The sequence below is a fragment of the Pseudophryne corroboree genome, chromosome 3 (genome assembly GCF_028390025.1).
Source record: "Pseudophryne corroboree isolate aPseCor3 chromosome 3, aPseCor3.hap2, whole genome shotgun sequence".
Lineage (NCBI taxonomy): Eukaryota > Metazoa > Chordata > Amphibia > Anura > Myobatrachidae > Pseudophryne > Pseudophryne corroboree.
Window position 1 is genome coordinate 408,030,098 of NC_086446.1, and position 25,485 is coordinate 408,055,582.

Below are 25,485 nucleotides of genomic sequence, written 5' to 3' on the forward strand. Positions count from 1 at the left end.
TGAGAGGCACTTGGAAGAAACGGGCTCTTGCCACCCGTAGTGTCGGAAATAATCTTTTTAAGTTCCGGACCAAAAAGAAATTCACCCTCAAACAGTACGGCTGTCAAAGTCTGTTTTGAATCAGAATCCGCGTTCCAAACACGAAGCCATAGTGAACGCCTCGCCGTAACCGCTAGAGCAGATACCCGTGATTGTAACGAAGCAGAGTCCAACAAGGCTTCTCCAACATAAGCGAGAGCTTCAGAAATTTGTTCAGCTAGTTGAATAGCTTCTGACGGATCATCCGACTGCATACCAGAAATTACTTGAGCTGGCCAGTCATCAACTCCCTTAAGGACCCAGGCACTAGCTAACATTGGACACAGAGAAATTCCTGATAAGGTAAAAACGGACTTAAGAATCGCTTCAATCTTCCGATCCGTCGAATCCTTCAACGTCACAGATTGTACCGAAGGGATTACCGTAGCCTTTGCCAAATGAGAGATAGGAGCATCCACCTTTGGTGCAGTTTCCCAGAACCTTGTATCTTCCTCTGCAAATGGATATAAAAATCTTAGTTTTTTAGGAGCCTGAAAGCGCGAGTCCGGCTTAAGCCAAGGCTCTTTTAAAATTTCTGCAAAATGTGTATATGAAGGAAATACCGTTACATGTCTTTTCTGACGTTTAAAGAAGCCCGACGAGGTCTCCGCCTCCACTGCATCCTGAAGATTAAGAGTCTGACGGATGGCCTCTATCAATAACCTGACACCTGAACAGGAAGACAATTCTTCCCCTTCCCAACCGGAAGCATCCTCCCACTCAGAATCCAATTCGCCTTCTTCCAGGGGGGTGGCTACCTGATCCAATTCCTCTCCTGGGAATGTGATAGCGGGAAGCTGATGCTGTCGTTTATTAGCCACGGGACCTGAAGAAGAGACAAACTTGTTAATAGACTGTGCTAAGTCTGAAAGACTCTTGCCCATATGTCTTGCCCATGGAGGTTCCACATTAGATTGACTAGAATCAGTACTTGACTGCGATTGGCGCAAATCAGCAATAGCCTCGGCCATGCTTTTGGCCCATAGAGGGACAGACTGGTCTGTAGACACACTAGGCTGTTCTACGTCAGGTGTAATGGAGCACGCCGTGCAGAGAGGACCCGGATCCGTGCTACCCTTTGAAAGTTTGGAGCCACACTGAGAACAAGCAAAAATAAGAATTTACTTACCGATAATTCTATTTCTCATAGTCCGTAGTGGATGCTGGGGACTCCGTCAGGACCATGGGGAATAGCGGCTCCGCAGGAGACAGGGCACATCTAAAGAAAGCTTTTAGGATCACATGGTGTGTACTGGCTCCTCCCCCTATGACCCTCCTCCAAGCCTCAGTTAGGTACTGTGCCCGGACGAGCGTACACAATAAGGAAGGATCTTGAATCCCGGGTAAGACTCATACCAGCCACACCAATCACACTGTACAACTTGTGATCTGAACCCAGTTAACAGTATGATAACAAACGAAGTAGCCTCTGAAAAGATGGCTCACAACAATAATAATAACCCGATTTTTGTAACAATAACTATGTACAAGTATTGCAGACAATCCGCACTTGGGATGGGCGCCCAGCATCCACTACGGACTATGAGAAATAGAATTATCGGTAAGTAAATTCTTATTTTCTCTAACGTCCTAGTGGATGCTGGGGACTCCGTCAGGACCATGGGGATTATACCAAAGCTCCCAAACGGGCGGGAGAGTGCGGATGACTCTGCAGCACCGAATGAAAGAACTCCAGGTCCTCCTTAGCCAGAGTATCAAATTTGTAAAATTTTACAAACGTGTTCTCCCCTGACCACGTAGCTGCTCGGCAAAGTTGTAATGCCGAGACCCCTCGGGCAGCCGCCCAAGATGAGCCCACCTTCCTTGTGGAGTGGGCCTTTACAGATTTAGGCTGTGGCAGGCCTGCCACAGAATGTGCAAGTTGGATTGTGCTACAGATCCAACGCGCAATCGTCTGCTTAGACGCAGGAGCACCCATCTTGTTGGGTGCATACAATATAAACAACGAGTCAGATTTTCTGACTCCAGCTGTCCTTGAAATATATATTTTTAATGCACTGACAACGTCCAGTAACTTGGAGTCCTCCAAGTCGCTAGTAGCCGCAGGCACCACAATAGGCTGGTTCAAGTGAAAAGCCGAAACCACCTTAGGGAGAAAATGAGGACGTGTCCGCAGTTCTGCCCTGTCCGAATGGAAAATCAGATATGGGCTTTTGTACGATAAAGCCGCCAACTCTGAAACTCTCCTGGCTGAAGCCAGGGCCAGTAGCATGGTTACTTTCCATGTAAGATACTTCAAATCTACAGATTTGAGAGGCTCAAACCAATGAGATTTGAGAAAATCCAAAACTACGTTTAGATCCCACGGTGCCACTGGGGGCACAATCGGGGGCTGTATATGTAGTACACCCTTGACAAAAGTTTGTACTTCAGGCACTGAAGCCAATTCCTTCTGGAAGAAGATTGATAAGGCCGAAATTTGAACTTTAATAGACCCTAATTTGAGGCCCATAGACAATCCTGCCTGCAGGAAATGTAAGAATCGACCCAATTGAAATTCTTCCGTTGGGGCCTTCTTGGCTTCACACCACGCAACATATTTTCTCCAAATGCGGTGATAATGTTGTGCGGTCACTTCCTTCCTAGCCTTAATCAAGGTAGGAATAACTTCCTCTGGAATGCCCTTTTCTTTTAGAATCCGGCGTTCAACCGCCATGCCGTCAAACGCAGCCGCGGTAAGTCTTGGAACATACAAGGTCCCTGCTGAAGCAGATCCCTTCTTAGAGGTAGAGGCCACGGATCCTCCGTGAGCATCTCTTGAAGTTCCGGATACCAAGTTCTTCTTGGCCAATCCGGAGCCACTAGTATTGTTCTTACTCCCCTTTTCCGAATAATTCTCAGTACCTTTGGTATGAGAGGCAGAGGAGGAAACACATACACTGACTGGTACACCCATGGTGTTACCAGAGCGTCCACAGCTATTGCCTGAGGGTCTCTTGACCTGGCGCAATATCTGTCCAGTTTTTTGTTGAGGCGAGACGCCATCATATCCACCTTTGGTTTTTCCCAACGGTTCACAATCATGTGGAAAACTTCCGGATGAAGTCCCCACTCTCCCGGGTGAAGGTCGTGTCTGCTGAGGAAGTCTGCTTCCCAGTTGTCCACTCCCGGGATGAACACTGCTGACAGTGCTATGACATGATTTTCCGCCCAGCGAAGAATCCTTGCAGCTTCTGTCATTGCTCTTCTGCTTCTCGTGCCGCCTTGTCTGTTTACGTGGGCGACTGCCGTGATGTTGTCCGACTGGATCAACACCGGCTGACCCTGAAGCAGCGGTTTTGCCAAGCTTAGAGCATTGTATATCGCTCTTAGCTCCAGTATATTTATGTGAAGAGACGTCTCCAGGTCTGACCATACACCCTGGAAGTTTCTTCCCTGTGTGACTGCTCCCCAGCCCCGTAGGCTGGCATCCGTAGTCACCAGGACCCAGTCCTGTATGCCGAACCTGCGGCCCTCTAACAGATGGGCACTCTGCAACCACCACAGGAGAGACAACCTTGTTCTTGGTGACAGTGTTATCCGCTGATGCATGTGCAGATGCGATCCGGACCATTTGTCCAGCAGATCCCACTGAAATGTTCGTGCATGGAATCTGCCGAATGGAATTGCTTCGTAAGAAGCCACCATCTTTCCCAGGACTCTTGTGCATTGATGTACTGACACAGTTCCTGGTTTTAGGAGGTTCCTGACCAGTTCGGATAACTCCCTTGCTTTCTCCTCCGGGAGAAACACCTTTTTCTGAACCGTGTCCAGAATCATTCCCAGGAACAGCAGACGTGTTGTCGGGGTCAATTGAGATTTTGGAAGATTCAGAATCCACCCGTGTTGCTGAAGCACTACTTGGGTTAGTGCTACACCGACTTCCAGCTGTTCTCTGGACTTTGCCCTTATCAGGAGATAGTCCAAGTAAGGGATAATTAATACGCCTTTTCTTCGTAGAAGAACCATCATTTCGGTCATTACCTTGGTAAAGACCCGAGGGGCCGTGGACAAACCAAACGGCAGCGTTTGAAACTGATAATGACAGTCTTGTATCACGAACCTGAGATACCCTTGGTGTGAGGGGTAAATTGGGACATGCAGATAAGCATCTTTTATGTCCAGGGACACCATGAAGTCCCCTTCTTCCAGATTCGCTATCACTGCTCTGAGTGACTCCATCTTGAACTTGAATTTCTGTATGTACAGGTTCAAGGATTTCAGATTTAGAATAGGTCTTACCGAACCGTCCGGCTTCGGTACCACAAATAGTGTGGAATAATACCCCTTTCCCTGTTGTAGGAGGGGTACCTTGACTATCACCTGCTGAGAATACAGCTTGTGAATGGCTTCCAATACCGTCGTCCTTTCTGAGGGAGACGTTGGTAAAGCAGACTTTAGGAACCGGCGAGGGGGAGACCTTTCGAACTCCAACATGTAACCCTGAGATACTATCTGCAGGATCCACGGGTCCACCTGTGAGCGAGCCCACTGATTGCTGAAAATCTTTAGTCGACCCCCCACCGCTCCCGAGTCCGCTTGTAAAGCCCCAGCGTCATGCTGATGGCTTTGTAGAACCCGGGGCGGGCTTCTGGTCCTGGGCAGGGGCTGCTTGCTGCCCTCTCTTACCCTTTCCTCTGCCTCGCGGCAGATAAGACTGTCCTTTTGCTCGCTTGTTTTTATAGGAGCGAAAGGACTGCGGCTGAAAAGACGGTGTCTTTTTCTGTTGGGAGGGGGTCTGAGGTAAAAAAGTGGATTTGCCGGCAGTTGCCGTGGCCACCAGATCCGATAGACCGACCCCAAATAATTCCTCTCCTTTATATGGCAACACTTCCATATGCCTTTTGGAATCCGCATCACCTGACCACTGTCGCGTCCATAAACTTCTTCTGGCAGATATGGACATCGCACTTACTCTTGATGCTAGAGTACAAATATCCCTCTGAGCATCTCGCATATAAAGAAACGCATCCTTTAATTGCTCTAGAGTCAATAAAATACTGTCCCTATCCAGGGTATCAATATTTTCAGTCAGGGAATCCAACCACACTACCCCAGCACTGCACATCCAGGCTGAGGCTATTGCCGGTCGCAGTATAACACCAGTATGAGTGTATATACTTTTCAGGTTAGTTTCCAGCCTCCTATCCGCTGGATCCTTGAGGGCGGCCGTATCAGGAGACGGCAACGCCACTTGCTTTGATAAACGTGTGAGCGCCTTATCCACCCTAGGGGGTGTTTCCCAGCGCGTCCTAACCTCTGGTGGGAAAGGGTATAATGCCAATAACTTCTTAGAAATTAGCAGTTTTCTATCTGGGTTAACCCACGCTTCATCACACACGTCATTCAATTCCTCTGATTCTGGAAAAGCTACAGGTAGTTTTTTCACCCCCCACATAATACCCCTTTTTGAGGTACCAGCAGTATCAGAGATCTGCAAAGCCTCCTTCATTGCCGTGATCATATAACGTGTGGCCCTGTTGGAAAATACGTTTGTTTCTTCACCGTCGACACTAGATTCATCTGTGTCGGTACCCGTGTCGACTGACTGAGGTAAGGGACGTTTTACAGCCCCTGACGGTGTCTGAGACGCCTGAGCCGGTACTGACTGGTTTTCCGGCCGTCTCATTTCGTCTACTGACTTTTGTAATGTACTAACATTATCACGTAATTCCATAACTAAAGCCATCCATTCCGGTGTCGACTCCCTAGGGGGTGACATCACCATTACCGGCAATTGCTCTGCCTCCACACCAACATCGTCCTCATACATGTCGACACACACGTACCGACACACAGCAGCCACACAGGGAATGCTCTAATCGAAGACAGGACCCCCTTAGCCCTTTGGGGAGACAGAGGGAGAGTTTGCCAGCACACACCAAAAGCGCTATAAATGTATATAAACAACCCTAAAAGGTGTTGTTTTTGTTATAAGCGCTTTTAATATATAAATATCGCCAATTTATGCCCCCCTTCTCTTTGTTACTCTGTTTCTGTAGTGCAGTGCAGGGGAGAGTCCTGGGAGCCTTCCTCACAGCGGAGCTGAGCAGGAAAATGGCGCTGAGTGCTGAGGAGAATAAGCTCCGCCCCTTTTCCGGCGGGCTTTTCTCCCGGGTTTTGAGAAATCTGGCCTGGGTTAAATACATACATATAGCCTTAATGGCTATATGTGATGTATTCTTTGCCACTAAAGGTATTTAATATTGCTGCCCAGGGCGCCCCCAGCAGCGCCCTGCACCCTCCGTGACTGGTCAGTGAGAAGTGTGTAGCAACAATGGCGCACAGCTGCCGTGCTGTGCGCTACCTTCATGAAGACTGAAGAGTCTTCTGCCGCCTGTTTCCGGACCTCCGATCTTCAGCATCTGTAAGGGGGGTCGGCGGCGCGGCTCCGGGACGAACCCCAGGATGACCTGTGTTCCGACTCCCTCTGAAGCTATGTCCAGTAGCCTAAGACTCCAATCCATCCTGCACGCAGGTGAGTTGAAAATCTCTCCCCTAAGTCCCTCGATGCAGTGAGCCTGTTGCCAGCAGGACTCACTGAGATTTAAAACCTAAAAAAACTTTTTCTAAGCAGCTCTTTAGGAGAGCCACCTAGATTGCACCCTGCTCGGACGGGCACAAAAACCTAACGGAGGCTTGGAGGAGGGTCATGGGGGGAGGAGCCAGTACACACCATGTGATCCTAAAAGCTTTCTTTAGATGTGCCCTGTCTCCTGCGGAGCCGCTATTCCCCATGGTCCTGACGGAGTCCCCAGCATCCACTAGGACGTTAGAGAAATAAACAGCTGAACCAGCTTTCCCTTTAGCAGTCTTGTCTGGCTTACTGGTCATTGTTAAACCTATCAGCAAGTATAACTATCAAAGAGAAAAAATAAAGAAAAAAATAAAGAAATTACAGTAGTCCTATAGAGCGGTAACCTATACAAGAATTCCCTTTAATATGTCCTGTACTGTAGTATATCCTATAGTGATCCTAAAGAATCCCTTAGAATAAAATGAGACCCAGAGCACATGAAATAAGCGTGTTATACTTGCTGTTTTTGCTGCCCCCCCGCCTGTACAAACAGGGTGAGTACGCTGGGCTCCCTTGTGCTGTGTTTTGTGCAGCGCAGCATCCCCCGCTGATCTCTCAGGCAGAGAGACGAAGATGGCGCCTGTAGCTGGGTACCGCCCCCACAGGGTACGGACGGCGGCGGGAAGAAGACAGGGAGCGAACACGTCACCGTTTAGCGCCCCGCCGCGGTGACCGCCTCCCTCCCTTGCAACCTCCGTACGGACAGCGCGGCAGTGACACCTCCCATGAAACGAGCGGCGGAAGTGGGACTGAACCGCTCCGACCGCTCGCGGGGGTGCGCTGTAGTCGGAGAAGTGTCGCAGTGACACCGATCTGTCCGCGGGCGGGGGAAGGGGGAATGGGGGGGCGCTGCACATATACATAAAAAAACATGAAACAACAGCCCAACGCTGCACAGGCAGGTTGTGGCTGTCTTACCCACACAGTGCCTCCTCGGAATCCATCCGGTGTCCAGTAAGTCCCAGTGACTAGAAGTATGGTGGCTACTTAGAGGCTCTGAAGAGTGGGAAACACACAACTAACTAACACCACTCTCAGCATGCTTGTCTCCCGTAAACAGGGACTAAGCATACTTAAATAAAAATGAAAAGAACAAAAAAAAACTAAAATCTACACTGAAGAAATCTGTGCCTGTACTCCTCAGGCACAAAACTAAAACTGAGGTGATCTGCTAGTCAGGCTGGAGATGGGAGGGGTTAGAGGGGGGAGGAGTTAGTTTCTATATGTTCTGTGCCAAACTCCCCATCCCACACACTCTAACCCATCAGTAAGTGCGCAGCGTCCCACAGATGGATGAACGAGAAATAATAAACTCTAAAAAATAACTTTACTAGAGAAACTCTGGTGAGCTGCCCTAGCTGTGACCGGCTCCTCCGGGCACATTTTCTAAACTGAGTCTGGTAGGAGGGGCATAGAGGGAGGAGACAGCTCACACACTCAAACTCTTAAAGTGCCAATGGCTCCTAGTGGACCAGTCTATACCCCATGGTACTAATGCAGACTCCAGCATCCTCTAGGACATGAGGGGGGGAAAAAATCACACGTGTAATTACTAATATAGCCTTGCATATCATTACCAGAAGTAATGTGATTACAGAATGTGGATTTAAATTGAAGTAGATTTTTATGGTCATCTATACCATATTTTGTTAATGGCTAAATCAGAGGTTCCCAAACTGTGTGCTGTGGCTCCCTGGGGTGCCTCGGGACACTTGCAGGGGTGCCCTGGGTTGGTATTCCAGAACCAATTCAAATTATTCATGGTCAATATAATAGGCAAAACCAGTGCTGATGGCTGGCAGTCATAAAATATGTGGCCAAACGGAAACAAATCTTGTCCCTCACCACACAACTGACCCTAAGGATGACATATAAACGCGATCTACTTAATGTAATGTTTCTTTCTAAATTTCTCAATAAGAAATTTTTGGCCTAGGGGTGCCGTGAAAAAAATTCTGATATTCTAGGGCGCCGTGATTCAAAAAGTTTGGAAACCACTGGACTAAATTGCTATTCCTAATGGGGTAGATTCAAATCAGTCACTAACCGGTTCACCCTGCAAGTAAGTTTGCGCACATTCTAGTTTTACATAACTACCGAATGCAGCTCCATAGGTCAAAATCTGCAAGTTCGTGGGGGGCTGATAGACACAGTTTAGGCCTCACCGCTAACTGAATTGATCCCTAAGTGGAAGAGAGGAACCAAAGATATTATATTTACTTACATGACTGTGTGCTTGTGGTTGATTTCTGTAACATTTCATTATGTCCTGAAATAGCTGTTCTTCTTTTGTAATCTAAGGGGGAACAAGGTGGTCAGATTAATACTTTGAATTAGTACCTTGTACAATATAAAATGTGCCCAAGAATGCATATTTACGAAGCAGCAGGTAGCGTCTTGCAGAGTTTAGCGAATATTAAGTCCAACACATGCAGGGCTTTGTACATATTAGTGTAGTTTTAAACTTCAAACTCAGCTAAAAACAGCAGCTTGCAATAGCCCCCACCTCCTCAATAAACCCCTTGTTGAGAGAATTGTTCCTTTTGTCTTGTACTGTGAGGTACCTGAACCTTTCAGATATTCCCATCTTAACCATTCTCTGATTCATGTTTGAGATTGTGATGTTAAGGGTTGTATATAGATGTATCCTAACCGCTTTCAAGACATGAGCATTACCATAAGCCAGAACTACAAAGAGATTCTAGTTAATAAAAAGACCTTCTGGCTATGCAGGACTTTAAACAGCCAGATTCCACACACAAAAAATAAAAAATATTTTTTTTCTATTCATCGTAAAATCAATTCCAGAGTCCATCTAGGGACACCAAAGACTGTGGGCTTAGAGGGGAGGCTGAGGAATAGGCACTAAATAGTTTTGGAGCTGAAATCTCCCCCTCCTCAAGCAAGCGCAAAGTATAATGCATCAGTGCAACAGGCACAACCAAACACCCCAAAATGCCCACACCATATCCAAGTGTTCAAAAAAAAATATCAGGAAACAATCTTCTGGTTCAGAAGCAATGGCCAACAAAAAAAAAAGCAATCTTCGAAGTAAGCCAATTCAGGTTAATCTCCAGAGGCTAAATGGAGCCCACTGAAGCACCACCAAAACCAAATTGAGCGCCCTAGGCAGATCAAGCAAAATGTATGGAGGATGAACATGCAGCACAGCCCTAACTAATTGAATGTCCAGAAACAAGGCCAGACTCCAGAAACCTGCCCCTATAAAGAGGATGACTGTAGCCCCCGAGTCAACCCAGCCTGTAAAAAGGTGTGGAGACATGTTAAGCGGAACTAAGTAGAGACTCCCTGGTGCTCACACCACTCAATGCAAGTCTTTACATCCGAAAATGGCTGCTGTGGCCAGTTTATGAGCATAAAGAATAGTCTGCATCACAGCCGCAGAAACAACTCACATCATGTGGTGCACACAGATCCGTTCTTGCGGTCTTTATTCCAGGAATGGACAGTTTGGAGGAAGACATTATCAGTTGGCACAGGGTTCACCTGGGTGTGTGGAAATTGCACCAGAACACATTCTACCTGCAAGTGATGGGACTCTCCGTAGATTAACCTCATCGTGTCCCACGTTAACAAAAGCTGCAGTGTTAGTGTGCGGGCCATAGATCCTCAGACAACCTTAGTAGACCCTGTGACTGCCAGGTGGTTCTTTCACCTGTCTTACCTGTTCCAACCCTGCTGCTGCACGTTATACAGCATTTCAAGACGAAGGCTCATGTTCTAGCTCTGGACTGGCTGTGGGAGGGAGTGGTAATCGTACCTTCTGTCTTGAAAAAAAATGAAATTGAGGCCAGTTCCTGCATCCTGATTTGCCTTGGATGGCATTGTTGGTCTGGTTCTTGAGGTGTAAGCAGTTTTCTGCCATAGCCTGGTGACTTCTAATCCCGCCCTGCCAGGTGATCTATGCCACTGCAGTGTTTTGTCCGATAGAATCCACTGAGCCTGAATCATGACAATGCAAACTGCTTAGAATTCCAGCACATTGATGGCTGATGACAGGACTGTACTAGCTCGAGCATGCTAATAAGCGGTCTTCAGAAAAATCTCCATATTTTTATCAGTAGGATCCATGAGGCAATATGTATCCGGAATAGGAAGGACAGAGTACCTGACTAATCTTGCAACATGAGCATTCAGCAGCTTCCCACTTAGGCCGCTCCTTTGACCGAAGTGGGTACAAAGAAGCCATGCGCTTAGATAGCTGAAAAAATAGACGAACCTGACAAGAGCTTCCACGTCAGCAAGGGACATAGAATCTTCCGGTACGGAGGAGGATTCCACCTCCGACGTGGCGGAACCACTATCCTCCTGGTTCGAAGGGGGCTCTTGCTCAAATTCTCCCTCAGATATCGGAGTAGAACTCTCCCGCACAGGAAGTCTGTGCGCAGATGCCCTCTCTGTCTAGCAGCTGCTGGACAGAGGTGGAAACTTGTGTTCTGTCCTGCACAGGCTGCGCAAAAAAGACTGCATCCAAGACGGCTCCACTGTAGAAAAGTGGACAGCCTGCGTAAGTCCGGCACGGACTACAGGTCAGACAAGAAATCGCACCAATAGAGATAGCTACTTGCGGAGCAGACAGTCTTACTGAGACATTACCTGTGTCAATGTAGTAACTGAAGCTGGTTCTTGAGTGGTTGACGTAGCTGAAGGCGTTTCCCGTGGAGGAGCCGCAAAGCAACGGACACACAGGCCCTCGTTGTCTGGATCCTGAGGAGAGAGAATGTTGAAACAAACTCTGCAAGTATGAGGCATTGGAGTAGCCGCCTCTTTGTTAGCTCTGTTTCTGGAAGACATGTTAATGCAATCCAATATCGATCCCTCACTCTAAGCTGCAACAGCAGAAAGTAGTTGAAAGGGAGTGGGAGAGAGTAAGGCCTACCCAAACTACAAGTACTGGGGTAGCTATAAAATATCTATAACTAAAGCACAATATAGATATGCATATATATGAGGCACCAACCAAAGGTTGTTCCTACAGTGAGTGGCTATTGGTACACAAACACAACAGATAAACTTCAGGCACACAGACTCTCAAAAGTATAACCGTAGTGGGCAATGATACTCAACCGTCCAGCTATGGGTAGCAGGAAGGCGTAAAGGCAAGGTACAGGGGAGACAGTACCCAGGGCTCCCTCTCTATTCAGTGCTGTAGCAGCAATGTGCTTAAAATGGCTGGCAAGCGAGGAGATAGATGGATGAAGATTTACCCCAGACAAGTAGTTAAGCATGTTCTAAGCAAGCCTCAGGGGTGGGGGAGGGACTACAAACTAGGCCTACCGCCCCCTTAGGTGCTAAACCTACAGAGACCCAGTGATCTGTTGCATTTGCCCTGGTGGTCTAGCGAGAAAGCATAGTATCCTGTGCGCCCACTGCAACCTGCTGTCTCCCAATAGCGGGACATATCGATGCAGCGGTGTGGCTCCCTGAGGGCAGGGAGGCGGTCTACTTACCGCCACAGGCTCCTGGAGATGCGTGTGGTCCCTGAATGGAATCCCGTAGCTGAAGTCACCAAACCTGTCTCTGGTGCGGCTGACAGGTGTTGGAGCGGCTGTATGGGCAGCCACTGGACGCCTGTACTGCCGCTCAAAATGGAAAAGTTAAAAATGAAATAAATATTAACCTGCTCAAAAATGGTGCAAAGAAAATTCTGACAGGCTTCGGGCGGGGTATAGGGGATAGGAGGACTAAGGGATGCTGGGTACACAAATGCCCAATCCAGCCTACGCCCTCAGCGTTATTCCCTGTGCCCCCAGTGGACGAAAAAGAAAAGGGAAGCACTCACTGCCCTGGTAGAGTTTGCAGCCACTTACTCCTAAACTGACCACCCTGCACTGTCTGGGTGATTAAAGAGCGGATCCACCATGCAATAGTCTGCTTTCCTGCTGGTCAATCATGCTTTTCACATGAGGAAATAATCGGTCCATACAGATAAAGGGCCATGATCACATCCAAAAGAGCCAATCTGTCCTCATCTCCAGAAGGATGTTTTGCAATATATCCGACTCTGTGAAGCACCTTAAATAGGTGTTATATAGGAAAACGTGTAAGTTAGATTGTTTAAATTTGCCCTCTGTGCTCATCTATAACATCTCGTTTAATTTGATCGCGGAGTAAGTATCTAGTGCGGATTCTAAACCTTCTGATGATTTCCAAATGTAAAAAGAGGACACATCCTTTGGCTGAAATGATGAAACCATATGCAACACCACCCGATCCTCATGCAAGCCAAGAAAGGAAAGTTAACTTGCAAGACAAGACCCCAAGCTCAGATACCTTCCGGGCTATTGTTATAGCTATCAGGAAAAAAAGCTTCCAGGTTAAAAACTTCAGTTCCACAGACTCCCAGTCACTGGAGTCACTGAAGTAACAAAGGTAGGATGACCACCGAAAACACTGCAAAAAAAAGTACAACAGTCTGGAAGAAGGTCAACCAGAGCTGGACTGGACTCTGAAAATAATTGCATAGTGCACTTTCAGGGAACCTCGGTTGAGACCCGCTTCCAAACCAATCTGACAGAAACCTAGGAATTGGAAAGGCAAATCAGTGTCGCTTTTTCTAGCAGAAACACTTTCTGGCTCGCAACATGGTCTGTATGATGCTGGAAGAAAACCCTCAAGATACCAGCTTCAATAAAAAGCTGCACCATTAAACACAACTGTGGAATGTTGTGGAGTAAAAATGGACCTTGCTGCAACAGATTTGCATGCAAGAGAAGCTGCCAACTGGGACTTAACTACCAGTTTGAGAACATGCAAGGCAAAACCATACCTTGTAAGTTATTACCCCTTTTTATTTATTTTTTGAAGTTAGAATTTTTTATTGAGAATGAACAGTGTCCATAACATGAACAATAGTTAGGTTGTACAGGTAGAGGGCATAAACTTGGTTACAGGATGTGTACATAACATACCGCCTAAATAGAGACAGTTCTATGGCGACAAAAACAAATCGGTATCATCAAAATATGTCATATAAAAGTCTATTCGTAAGCCTAAACAATTCTCAATTTTATTTTTTATTTATCGAATCAATTCTAAATCTAGACTGAGTGTAATTCCATGGAGGATAGAGCAAGAAAGAGGAGGAGGGGGAAGGGAGTAGAGAAGCAAGAGAGTGGGCGGTGTTAAAGGAGGAAGATTAAGAAGGTTCCCTATAAGAAAGCAAGAGGTTGGGGATATTCTTCTGGTTTGATACCATAAGGAGGGACAATCAGTGGGCTAGAGGAGAAAGTAATGCTAGTGATAGTAGCATTATTAGCTATATTATTAATATTAGCAGTATTATCAGTATTAGGAAAATTAACAGGGTTATCAGAGTTAGAGTCCGGGCATCACTAGAGAGCGGGCGAAGTACCAAGGAGACCAGGTGTTGTGGAACTGCGCCACAGTGTTATTCCTTAGGCTTGTAATGTACTCCATATTGGCTATGTGGTTAATCTTATTCATCAGTACAGCCTTGGAGGGTGGCTTATGGTCTTTCCAGCATTTAGCTATCATTGCTTTAGCCGCCATGCAAAGTTGCATGATTAGCTTGTCTTGGGTATTGACGGTATGGGGGTGTGGAGCAAAGCAATGTCAGGAGAGAGGTCAAAGGTATGCCCGCAGGTTTGAGCAATAAGTGCTCCGACCATGTTCCAGAAGGGACGGATAGAGGGGCAAGTCCACCATATGTGAAAAAAAGTTCCCTCCTCTCCACAGTGTCTCCAGCACAGATTTGATGTTGTGGGGAAAATGGCGTGAAGCCTGGAGGGGACCAGATACCACCTAGTGTAGACCTTATAACATGTTTCCTTAAGTGCTACACTGATAGAAGCCTTAGCTATACGCATTCTAATTTCCTCCCATTGATCGTCTTCCAACGGATGGGAGAGATCTGATTCCCAGGCTATTTCGTGGGGTTCTCGGATTGGGGGGTCTGGTGCCAAGATTGAGTTGTATATTGTTGAGATATTCCCCTTTTTGCCGATTGAACGTAGACACATATGCTCATAGGAGGTGGGTGTTTTTAGAGGGGCGGTTTTAAGCTGAGACTTGAGGAAGCTGAGGATTTGGATATATTGGTATTGGCACGAGGATGGAATACCAAAGCGTTCTTGAATTTCTCCAAAAGTGGACGGTGCTGAGATGCCTTTAACATGTAAGAATCTCGTGATACCCTGAGATTACCATGGGGCCGCTATTCTTTGCTCGCACCCTGGGGGCCCTTTTTATTTATTTTTATGAATAAAGTCTGTATCAGAATTACACCATATTTTGATCTCCTCTTCTATATGTATACCACATTGGAGTATTCAGAAGTAACCCAGATGAGGTTATACGCTGACTAAATTCTGTCATTGGAGGAGAACCAATGACAAGATTTACCATCCATTGAATGCAGCGCTACATGTGTGGTGTTTCCAATTTGTCCAAATTATCCATAGCAACAGGATAAGTTAAACATCTAGGGACCTGAAACAGTCTCTCTCGTCTTTGCCATGCTTCAGGAAACACTAGTTGCAAGAGGCAAAGAGAAAACCTTTTGTGGGGCGCTCATCAACAAATCAGAATTTTTTTTTAAACTTAACTTTTAATATTACTCTGAGAACACTTATAAATGTGTTCGTATTAATAGAACATCTATGTCACGTTATAAAATAGATATTTTTGGAAAAAATATACAGCAGCAATCACTTTATGGATAAATCAATTGGTAAGAGCTATACAGTGTGGAAATACATCTCCTTTAATTTAATTTGGTTTTCCCAATAGTGGCATCAATTGTCCAGAAAATTAGCTGAAACAATTGGTCTATATTCTTGTATTCAAGGAGAGAAACACCAGAGTCTTCCTTAGGATCAGGTTGACCCTAAAAAATCTGTAGCAGACATATAACCAATATCAGTGAACCAGAATATCCAATCACAACCCTTAATATTTTCTGAACCTTCCTGACAATCCTCTAGGTCTACTCAGACTGTTTTAATCAGTGTCCTCCTTGAAATTAACTTTAGAAGAATCTGAATATTTTTTTAAATTTAAAAGAGGATACTTCACATAAACATCCAAAGTAGATGCTACTAAAGAAAAATCCTTCAGCATAGTTGAGACCCACTTTTACAGTATAATACTATCAAAAACACTAAATTTCAGCTATAGTTACATACACTAACGTATGTAAACAATAGTCCTGTAGTAATGTAAAGTACAAAAAAAAACCAAAGTCCCAAAAAAAACCACCTCAGACAAACAGCAAACCATTTTGAGGACTATTTCATTAAAATGAAGTGTATGGGCAGGATGTAATGAAGTCAGAGGTCGTAGGAGATGCCGGCGATAGAGGACTTTTTTTTTTTTTTTTTAAAGGGGCAACCACTTACAAGGTATGGGTTTGCCTTGCAAGTGACTGCTCCTTTCCAAGAAAAAACAAAACAAAAACACGCCAGATCGTCCGGCAACCCAACCCTCGGCAATCTTGAACTCCATTACATCCCGCCGCAGACATAAAAAAAAAAAGATGCTGAAATACAGTGCTGCAATCCCCCAGAGTGAAGCAGTACAGTTACTTCAGCTTCCTGGGGCTAGTGATGGAGCTCAGTCAGGAAAAGCCTATCCTGAAGTAGATCAGCCACCTCCTCCACTGTCAACAAGGCAACATGACACCTCTGAATGAAATGGGCGACGGGGAGTCTGCAGGTAATAACCATGGTCTCTCTGGACAGCACGTAGTCGCGGCAATCTGACACTCGCATTGTAGGGGGCGATATCTGGACAGGTCAAAATGCAGAGACAAGGGTTAAGTATGATAGTCAGGGTTAGGTTGCAGAAGGAGGGGGTATAGGGTTTGGCTTGTGCACAGGTAAGGTAGGGTTAGCGTTAGAATATGTATGAAAAATTACAGCGATCACGCTGCCAGAATTCTTACAGTTTGAGTGCGGTGCACAATCCCCCTAGACTACCCAGACACTAGAGTCCTTTACTAGCCAGGTGGGCATGACCGATCCCTTGACAATCTCCTTAGAGACAGCCGTCCTCATAACAACTCTCGATCCTGATAGTGATCCCCAACAGTCTCAGTGAGCCTGCATAGCTGTGGTACCGAAAACTTGCATCTCAGTCTCCAAATATGGACAGTTATAAAACGGAGAGCCATGATGTTAAAAAAGTGCGGTGGTCAGATAGTAGGAAAAAGTTTTATATTAAAAATAAAATAAAAATACAATATTTTTTTAAATTATAAAATTCTTTATTTTAAATGGTGAGCCAAAAAAGGAATAAACGTAGAAAAAAAAGGACAAGAGACCAATACAGACCACATTTTAAATACTGTAGTATACAAAATAAAAAAAACAAAAATCAGATGGCAAATGGAAGGGAGAGGGTAGTACGGGGGACATGGGCAAAAAGAGGGAGGTGGGGACGACAAAACAATAGCAAAAGGATAAATACACAGTAAGCATCCATAAAGAGAAACATACGGGGTAGAAACAAAGAAGTGAAGAGGAAACATCATTCGATGCCCACAAGTCCAAGTATGAGGATGAGACTCAAGAGGAAGTGAGCGGGTGGTACGCTCAGTAAACATCCAATGAGACCAAAAGTTGGGTAAAAACATGCCCTCTATCATGAAGGTAATAAGTTATTACCTCCATGGCCGCAACATGCCAAAACTGGGTCTTAAGTGCTGAGAGAAGTGGGGGAGAGGTAATTTTCCAATTTAGAGCAATCAGGCATTTTGTCGCCACCACAATGTGCGCAGCCAATTTTTCGTGAAAACTTGCAGAGGTCTGGAGGGAGGGAAATAAAAAAATATCCAGAAATCCGATAACTTTTTTTGTAGACTCAGGAGCAGATTCAAAAAGATAAGTACCATCTGGGCACAAGTATGAAACAGGAGTTACAGGCTGATTTGATTTAGACTGTTGAGATGTAGAGGAGAAAAGCTTTGTTTCACACACGTTAGGAAGGTTGTGCAAGGAGCGATTTGCAGATGTGGTTAAGCTCCACCCCCCCTCAATCATTACTGACTGGGTGGAACACTCCTGTGCAGACTTCCTGGCTGCGGAAGAAGAGTACTGGACAAGTACTGAGCGGTCGGACTCCGTATACACCCAGCCAGGCCTGGATGCTGCATGAGAATCAAGGTGATAGACCTGGCCACCATCTGGGTTCCTTCATGCTGGTCGTTTTCTACTTCCAGAATAGCCTGACCTCAGGTAAGTGTATCATGACTTAATCCCCCCCCCCAATCCATTTTTAACTTCACTTGCAGACATAACATGCAGACACTATCTGAGGAAAAGGTCTTCCCTGGCTTTATCACAGCAAAGGTGGGGTAATGTTTTTCTTCTTCAGGTGGCTGCAATCACTCACGCCATGTTTGGTGCATTCTAACTCGCGCTCTCTGTTTGGCTCTATTCGCTCTTGCACTCACTCTGCTTGGCTGCATTCTCTCAAGCTCTAGGACATCTTTCTTGGGTCATAAGCTGGCCATACACCTAAAGATTTATCTGTCAGATCTGGCTGGTTGGAATGAAAATCTGGTGATGGATGAGAGCAGATGACAATTACCATTTGCTCCAAAACACTGGAAAACAGACAAAAATGGTCAAATTGGTTAAATCCATTTGATTTAACCAATTTGTCTGAATAATAGGCCCTACACACAGGGCAATATCACTCAAACATATGAACGATCTTATTCATTAATGAACGAGATACCGTTCATATCTTTGAGTGTGGAGGCACCAGCGATGAGCGATGCACGGCCCCGCACTCGTTCACCGCTGGTGCCCCGTCAGCTGTGCATGCAGGCCAATATGGACGATCTCGTCCATATTTGCCTGCACTTCTATGAAGCCGGGTAACGGGGGGAGTGAAGAAACTTCACTCCCCCCGTCACTGCCCTCCCGCCGCCGGGTCACCCGTCGACCGTATCCACCGTCGGGCAGCTCGGCGGCGGATCGTTAAATGTGTAGGGCCCTTAACCTTTGTCAGTTTTACGGCATTTAGAAGCAAATGGTAATTGTCATTTGCTCTCATCCATTACCAGATTTTCATTCCAACCAGCCAGATCTGACAGATAAATCTTTAGGTTATGGCCAGCTTTAGAAGAACACAGCGACAAGAGCTTTGAATGGAGGTATGCTGTATAGCATTCACTGTGATGCTGCCAACACTAGAGCTTAATGGTCTGCTAACCTCACAAACAGCTGCTTTTTGCCATGCTTACATTGGGACACCTTTGGAAATATTTCCAGGACCCCTATAAATTCCCATTCCGTCCCTGACCACAGCATACACAGTATATCATTCTACAAACACCTACATTATACATTATTGCTGGCTTCACGTTATTTGAGTATTGTTAGCCTAATCATTTTAACTGGTTTTGGGACATATTCCATCTCTAATGTGTTTAACCATAACTTCTACGTACACAGTCAACATTGTTGACTTTGGAGGCAGGACCTACACTCAATATTCTGGAACATGAGCAAAGGTGTTACAGTCTCAACCAGCTGTGGTCACGTCAGCTTTATTACATCCTGCCCATTGCTTGTGTTTATTATACTTTTGCTGTTTTGCCTACTTACACAAGTTATTTGCTGTTAAAGTAACAGCATTAGTCTTATTAACTTGCTGACATGACCACAGCTGGTTCAGACTAACACCTTCGCTCATGTTCCATAATATTGAGTGTAGGTCCTGTCCCCAAGAATGTGTATTGTGTACTTACAAGTTATGGTTAAGAAACACAGAGATGGAATATGTCACAAAACCTTTTAGAATGATTAGGCTAACATTACATCCTGACCAAGATATTAAAACTTATTTGCTTATTATTTTACTAAGCTAAAGACAAAACTTTACCTTTGCCATGATGTAGACTGCACACAGGAGGAGTTGATCAAGATGTCTATCTTTCATTAGGTCTGTGCAATGAACCAGGGAGTATTCAAATAAAGTCCAAATCTTGCGTCTCAAATCATTCGACAAATCCAGCTTTAGACACAAATCTCTTAAGCGAACACTGGCCAAATGGTACATCTGGGTGTATAAGATGTCACATTTGAAATATATGGGAAACAATGAAAAAGTTACTGAATAGTAATTTTGAACAACCTTTTAAAATTGCTAGGGAAATAAATCACGTGCGACTTCATCAGTGATACATGTAGAAACCCCAATGAATGGAACAGGAAAACTATGTATTTGTTTGGAGTTCCGCCCTATTAGACACATTGCTGGAAAGTGTTGTGTATATTGCAAAGGATTCTGCACGGTGTACAAATTAGCATTTAAAAGTGTTTGGAGATACTCAGCAGTGTTAATGGTTGTACTGCCACAGAGATTCTGAAGTCTAAAGCTGGCCATACACAAAGATTTATTGTCAGATCTGGCTGGTTGGTACAAAAATCTGGTAATACATGAGAGCAAATGACAATTGACCATTTGCTCGTAAATGCCATAAAACTGACAAAAAACGGTCAGACATATTGGTTAAATCAAATGGATTTAACCGATTTGTCTGATTGACCATTTTTGTCTGTTTTCCAGTGTTTGTGAGCAAATGGTCAATTGTCATTTGCTACCATGTCATTACCAGATTTTCATTCCAACCAGCCAGATCGGAAAATACATCTTTAGGTTCAAGAAAAAGTAGAGGTGAGTAAGCACTTGCGCGCAAAGGTTCTATAATCACCCAAAAGTGCAACACCGTATAAGAACCAAAAATTCTTCTCAATACGATCTTGCTTTACTGTATAAGATATGCTTCCATATATAGAACGTCAACGGATATATGCAAAAGAAAAGAATTTCCACATAGTATAATACTGTTTTAGCTCAACTATCTTGGGTGCAGAATGCCCCAGTGTTCAATATAATAACTCCTTAGTTTATCCACCAGTTGATCTGGTAAAGCCTCCATTTTTTATCATATTGGTGGCTAAACTGAGGAGTGATTATATTGAACATTTGGCTTTCTACACCCAAGACAGTTGATCTAAACGGTATTATGTGGAAATTCTTTTGTTTTGCATATATCCGTTGACATTCTAAATACAGAAGCATATCTTATACAGTAAATCAAGATGGTATTGAGAAGTATTTTTGGTTCACATACGGTGTTGCACTTTTGGGTGATTATAGAACCTTAGCACACAAGTGCTCAGTCACCTCTACTATATCTTGAACTTCATATTTTAGTTATAGTGTATAACCACAACAGAGTACAGCAGCTGCTTCGTTAGCACCTATAGGGTGTCTCCACAAAACCTTTTTTTGCAATAAATCTTTAGGTGTATGGCCAGCTTTAGTGGTCTATTTTCTCACCAAGATTATGCTCAATAGGGAAATTTCCCCAAAACATTACACTAATGCAGCATTTCCGAAACTCAATCCACAAGGAACTCCCCACAGAAACAGGATTTTTGTACTTGCCAATACCACCTATTTCTCTAATACCATGGGGGACACTGGGGTATAGATGGTGTGGAGTAGAGCCTGGAACTTTTCATCGATTTTGACTGGGTTCCTTCCCCTCTATTCCCCACCTGAGTTAAAATTAACCAAGCACAGAGGAGATACAGGACAGAACAAAAATAAATCCCATAACATCAATCCGACATAAGCGTCAAAGACAATAGAAAGTGTCACAACAGACAACTGAAACAAATAAAAAGCAGAGCTGGGTGGGCCTCAATGGAATCGGAAAAAGGGAATTTACTATGAAGTACAAAAATTCTGCTTTCTCCTACTTCCACTGGGGACGTCTGAAGGCAGTCTTCGCAGAAGGAAACGCTCTGTAGCAGCAGCAAGAACCATAGGTCAAAAACTTGCATCCCTAGATGCCAAGGTGACAAACCGATAAAATTTTATAAAGGCACCCACTAAATGTGTGGAAAGAGCCATAAACCTGAGAGGAACATCCAGCAATGTAGGCATGTCAAATAGCAGCACACAAACGTAATTTTGAAAGTGGCCAAACCCACTTGTGAGAATCATAGAGGACAAATAAGTCGTCCATCTTGATGAATGACAGAGGTTCAGCAATCATAAATCTGAAGAGCATGGACCACATCCAAAGGACGTTAAGCATCACTCTCAAGGTGAAGAGCCATCATTGGAGAAAACCGAAACCATCGACTGATTAAGGTTGAACTGATAAAACCACCTCCAGTAATAAGGAAGGTTGCGTATGAATCAATGCTCATCCTGTTGAGAAACACAAGAAAAGGGGGTCAAGACAGAGCACTAATCTGTATCCTCCTAACCAAGCCAATTGCAAAAATTAAAACCATCCATGTTAGATACTCAAGATCGACATAAGCCAGAGTTTCAAAAGGATCTCACTGCAGAAAGCAGACAAAACCGAGGTCCCACGGCACTGCAGGAAGAACAAATGGCAGTTGGACATAAAGTACACCCTGCATGAATGTCTGAACTTCTGGGAATAATGGCAAGGTACTGCTGATAAAACACAGGCAAGGCTGACACTTGCTTCTTCCAGGAACCCAAATAAAACAGTATCCAAGAATCTTGACAGACCACCACTTTAATTTTATACTCCGCTATGTAACACTTTATGCACATAAGCTGCTAGTTAATAAAGTAACACATAATAAAACTGCTACATCTTACTAGTGTGATGCCTTTGGGCAGTTGGGTTGTGCTGGACTCTAATGTGCCCATACATTTGTGAGATAATCGGTGCTAACTTTCGATTTCGACTGCATCTGTATTGTATGCACATTTTAGGTGCCTTTTTACGCGATGCGTGGGCACGCTGGTCGAATCTCACATCTCAAGATAGTATGTGCTGCATTTAATATTTATCGAGTCGCAGTGCGATCGCATGTGTTTTTAAAACACATGCTATATATTGCACTGCGAAGTGCGATGGGCACCCGCCGGGAGCGGCCAGAGGCTGCTCCCACTCTGGTGACATGCCCATTACAAGATTACCATGCAATCTATCGCATGGTAATCACTTCGGCAGAGCAGGTGCGATTTCATCGCACCTGAACTGCCAGTGCGATGCCCCATGATGTCGTGTCGCGGGGCATCGCACAAGTGCATGGGCACCATAATCTTAAGAACCCACCTGCTGAGGTCACCTGGGCGTGGTAGGTGGGCCGATATTTTTGCACAAAAATTATGCTACGAACATCAATTTTACTCCATGTTAAACTGCAGCGTTAATTACCAGTGTTCTTAGTGCTTAGAGTGCACACATGCATATTTTTTTTCCTGTGGGAGAAAGAAAAAAAAAAACCAGTAGGACTGTTGCTTGTTCCATCTTAATGCATTTCAGAAGCTGCAGAAGCAGGAAGGGGAGGATTTGAGATGAATCAGGCAAAAATATACGTTATGGTAAGAATTTACCGTTGATAACGGTATTTCTCGGGCAGGGTCCACAGGATAACAATGGGATATGATGGAGCGACAGCGGATTGGCACCAAACGATCAAAAGCTTTCTGGCCTCCCAGGATGCAATGGGCCCATCCATATACCCCACCCACTGGCTCAGGCAAATCAATTGCATTCCAAAGCACAAGGCAGGAGCATCGTGTAGAGCCCCAATCAGGCACACATGCACCCCCTTCCATACAAGAAGGAAGAGGTTAGTGAGTAGAAGGATCCTCAAATCAGGTGCGTCAGGGTGGGATCCCTGTGGACTTAGGAGAAATACCATTATCAACGGTAAGTTCTTACCATAACGTATATTTCTCCGGCAGGGTCCAGAGGTTATCCACAGGCAATTTAGTGGTGAGGACGCTCCTGATTGGACAGGAGAACCTTACGCCCGAATTCAGCGTCATGAGAGGCAAAAGTATCCAAGGCATAATGTCTAATGAATGTGTTAATGGAAGACCATGTGGCTGCCTTACATATCTGTCCTGCTGAAGCACCATGTTGTGCTGCCCATGAAGGACCTACCTTACGAGTAGAGTGAGCAGAGACAATAGCCGGAATAGGGAGATCAGCATGATAATATGCTTCTGAAATAGTCATTTGAAACCACCTTGCCAGCGACTATTTAGTAGCAGGCCATCCTCTCTTGTGAAATCCGTAGAGAATGAAGAGAGAATCTGTCTTTCTGATGGCACTGGTACGATCCACGTAGATCCTTAATGCCCGGACTACGTCAAGCGACGCATCTCCCGCAGAAAGTCCCGATACCTGAAAAGCCGGGAATACAATTTCGTCATTAAAGTGGAATTTAGACACCACCTTCGGAAGATACCCAGACCTAGTTCTGAGAACTGCTTTATCTGGATAAAAAAAAATCAGAAATGGGGAACGAGATGACCGCTCCTAAATCTGATACTCTTCTAGTTGATGCCATAGTCAGTAGAAAGAGTACTTTTGCTGTCAACCATTTAAGATCCACCTTGTTAAGTGGTTCAAATGGGGCAACTTGAAGGGCTTTCAGGACTAAACTTAAGTCCAACGGTGCTGTAGGTTAAACAAAAGGAGGTTGAATGCGCAGCATTCCCTGTAAAAAAAAAGTATGCATATCCTGCAAATTGGCAATGTTCTTTTGGAACCATACAGCCAATGCAGATACCTGCACTCTCAAGAAAGCCACCTTCAAACCTTTATCCATTCCTGCCTGAAGGAATGCTAGGACCCTGGAAACTCTAAGAGATTTCGGGTCCATACCTCCTTCGCTGCACCAATGAATATAGGCCTGCCATATTCGGTGATAAATACGAGCTGAGGAAGGTTTCCTTGCTCTGAGCATGGTTTGAATAACCTGTTTAGAGAATCCTCTTGACTTTAGGATAAAGGTTTCAAGAGACACGCCGTCAAAGACAGTCAATCGAGATGTCTGTGATAACAGGGACCCTGCACCAGTAGATCTGGACGTTGAGGGAGCAGAAATGGAGCATCCATCGACATTCCGTGCAGATCTGTGTACCAATGCCATCTGGGCCAAGCCGGAGCTATTAGAGTCACGGCACCCTTTGCTTGCTTTATTTTCCTCACCACCCTGGGTAACAGGGTGAATGGAGGAAACATAAGCCAGATGAAAGTCCCATTTCACCGACAAGGCGTCCACAAAGATCGCTCCGGGATCCTTTGTTCTTGACCCGTATACGGGCACTTTGTTGTTCAGACGGGATGCCATGAGATCCATCTCTGGCAACCCCCATTTGTCTGATACAAAATACAAATTGTGCATTTAACAGTAGCGCTCTCCAACCACCATGTTTAAACTCCCCCAACAGAAGTGAAACAAAATTATAAAAAATGATTCACCCTGAGGGAATGGAGGGATTCTTCGCCCTCCCTTTGCTTAGATCTATATAAGCAGCAGCACACACTTCTCTCTTTAGATCACAGGACAAGGGGAAAATTCTCCAGAGCCTCAGAGAAAAAATCCGTAATGGATTGGGATGTTTTTACTTCTTGCTGAACATCCTAAAACACTTTAGAAAGAGAGAGACATAGTGTAGCAGTCCTTAGACATGGATGTTAATTTATTCCACAGACCGCACTTACAAAACAATGATTAAAAAGAAGCATTTAAAATCAACTCCAATGGACATATCACCAAGATGGCATCTTTCCTCCTCGGGAAATTCCTGCAACACCAGCTGGACACGGTGAGTGGAAGTGCCGGGTTCCGGATCCACAGCTCCACAAAAACCAGGAAGATCCTTCAGAGCGAATGGAGAAAAGTCCACGGAATAAAATAACAAGCGAAGCTCAACGTGTATCGGACATTCAGTCCTTCATCAGGACTGAAGGATGAAGGACTGAATGTCCGATACGCGTTGAGCTTCGCTTGTTGTTTTATTCCGTGGACTTTTCTCCA

General features: G+C 45.0%; 1 protein-coding gene across 2 annotated transcripts in view; it reads right to left on the minus strand.

Moving 5' to 3' along the window:
• Nucleotides 1–25,485, minus strand: part of RBL1 (RB transcriptional corepressor like 1) — a 436,431-nt gene that overhangs the window by 74,340 nt on the left and 336,606 nt on the right. Inside the window, exons 17-19 of one of the 2 annotated variants that reach the window (XM_063960185.1) lie at nucleotides 19,529–19,705; nucleotides 11,273–11,383; nucleotides 8,880–8,951 (exon numbers count right to left, since the gene is read on the minus strand). In XM_063960185.1, the coding sequence (XP_063816255.1) occupies nucleotides 8,880–8,951; nucleotides 11,273–11,383; nucleotides 19,529–19,705 (360 nt within the window). The remainder of the gene's footprint in view (nucleotides 1–8,879; nucleotides 8,952–11,272; nucleotides 11,384–19,528; nucleotides 19,706–25,485) is intronic. The other variant, XM_063960186.1, reaches the window with a different exon arrangement.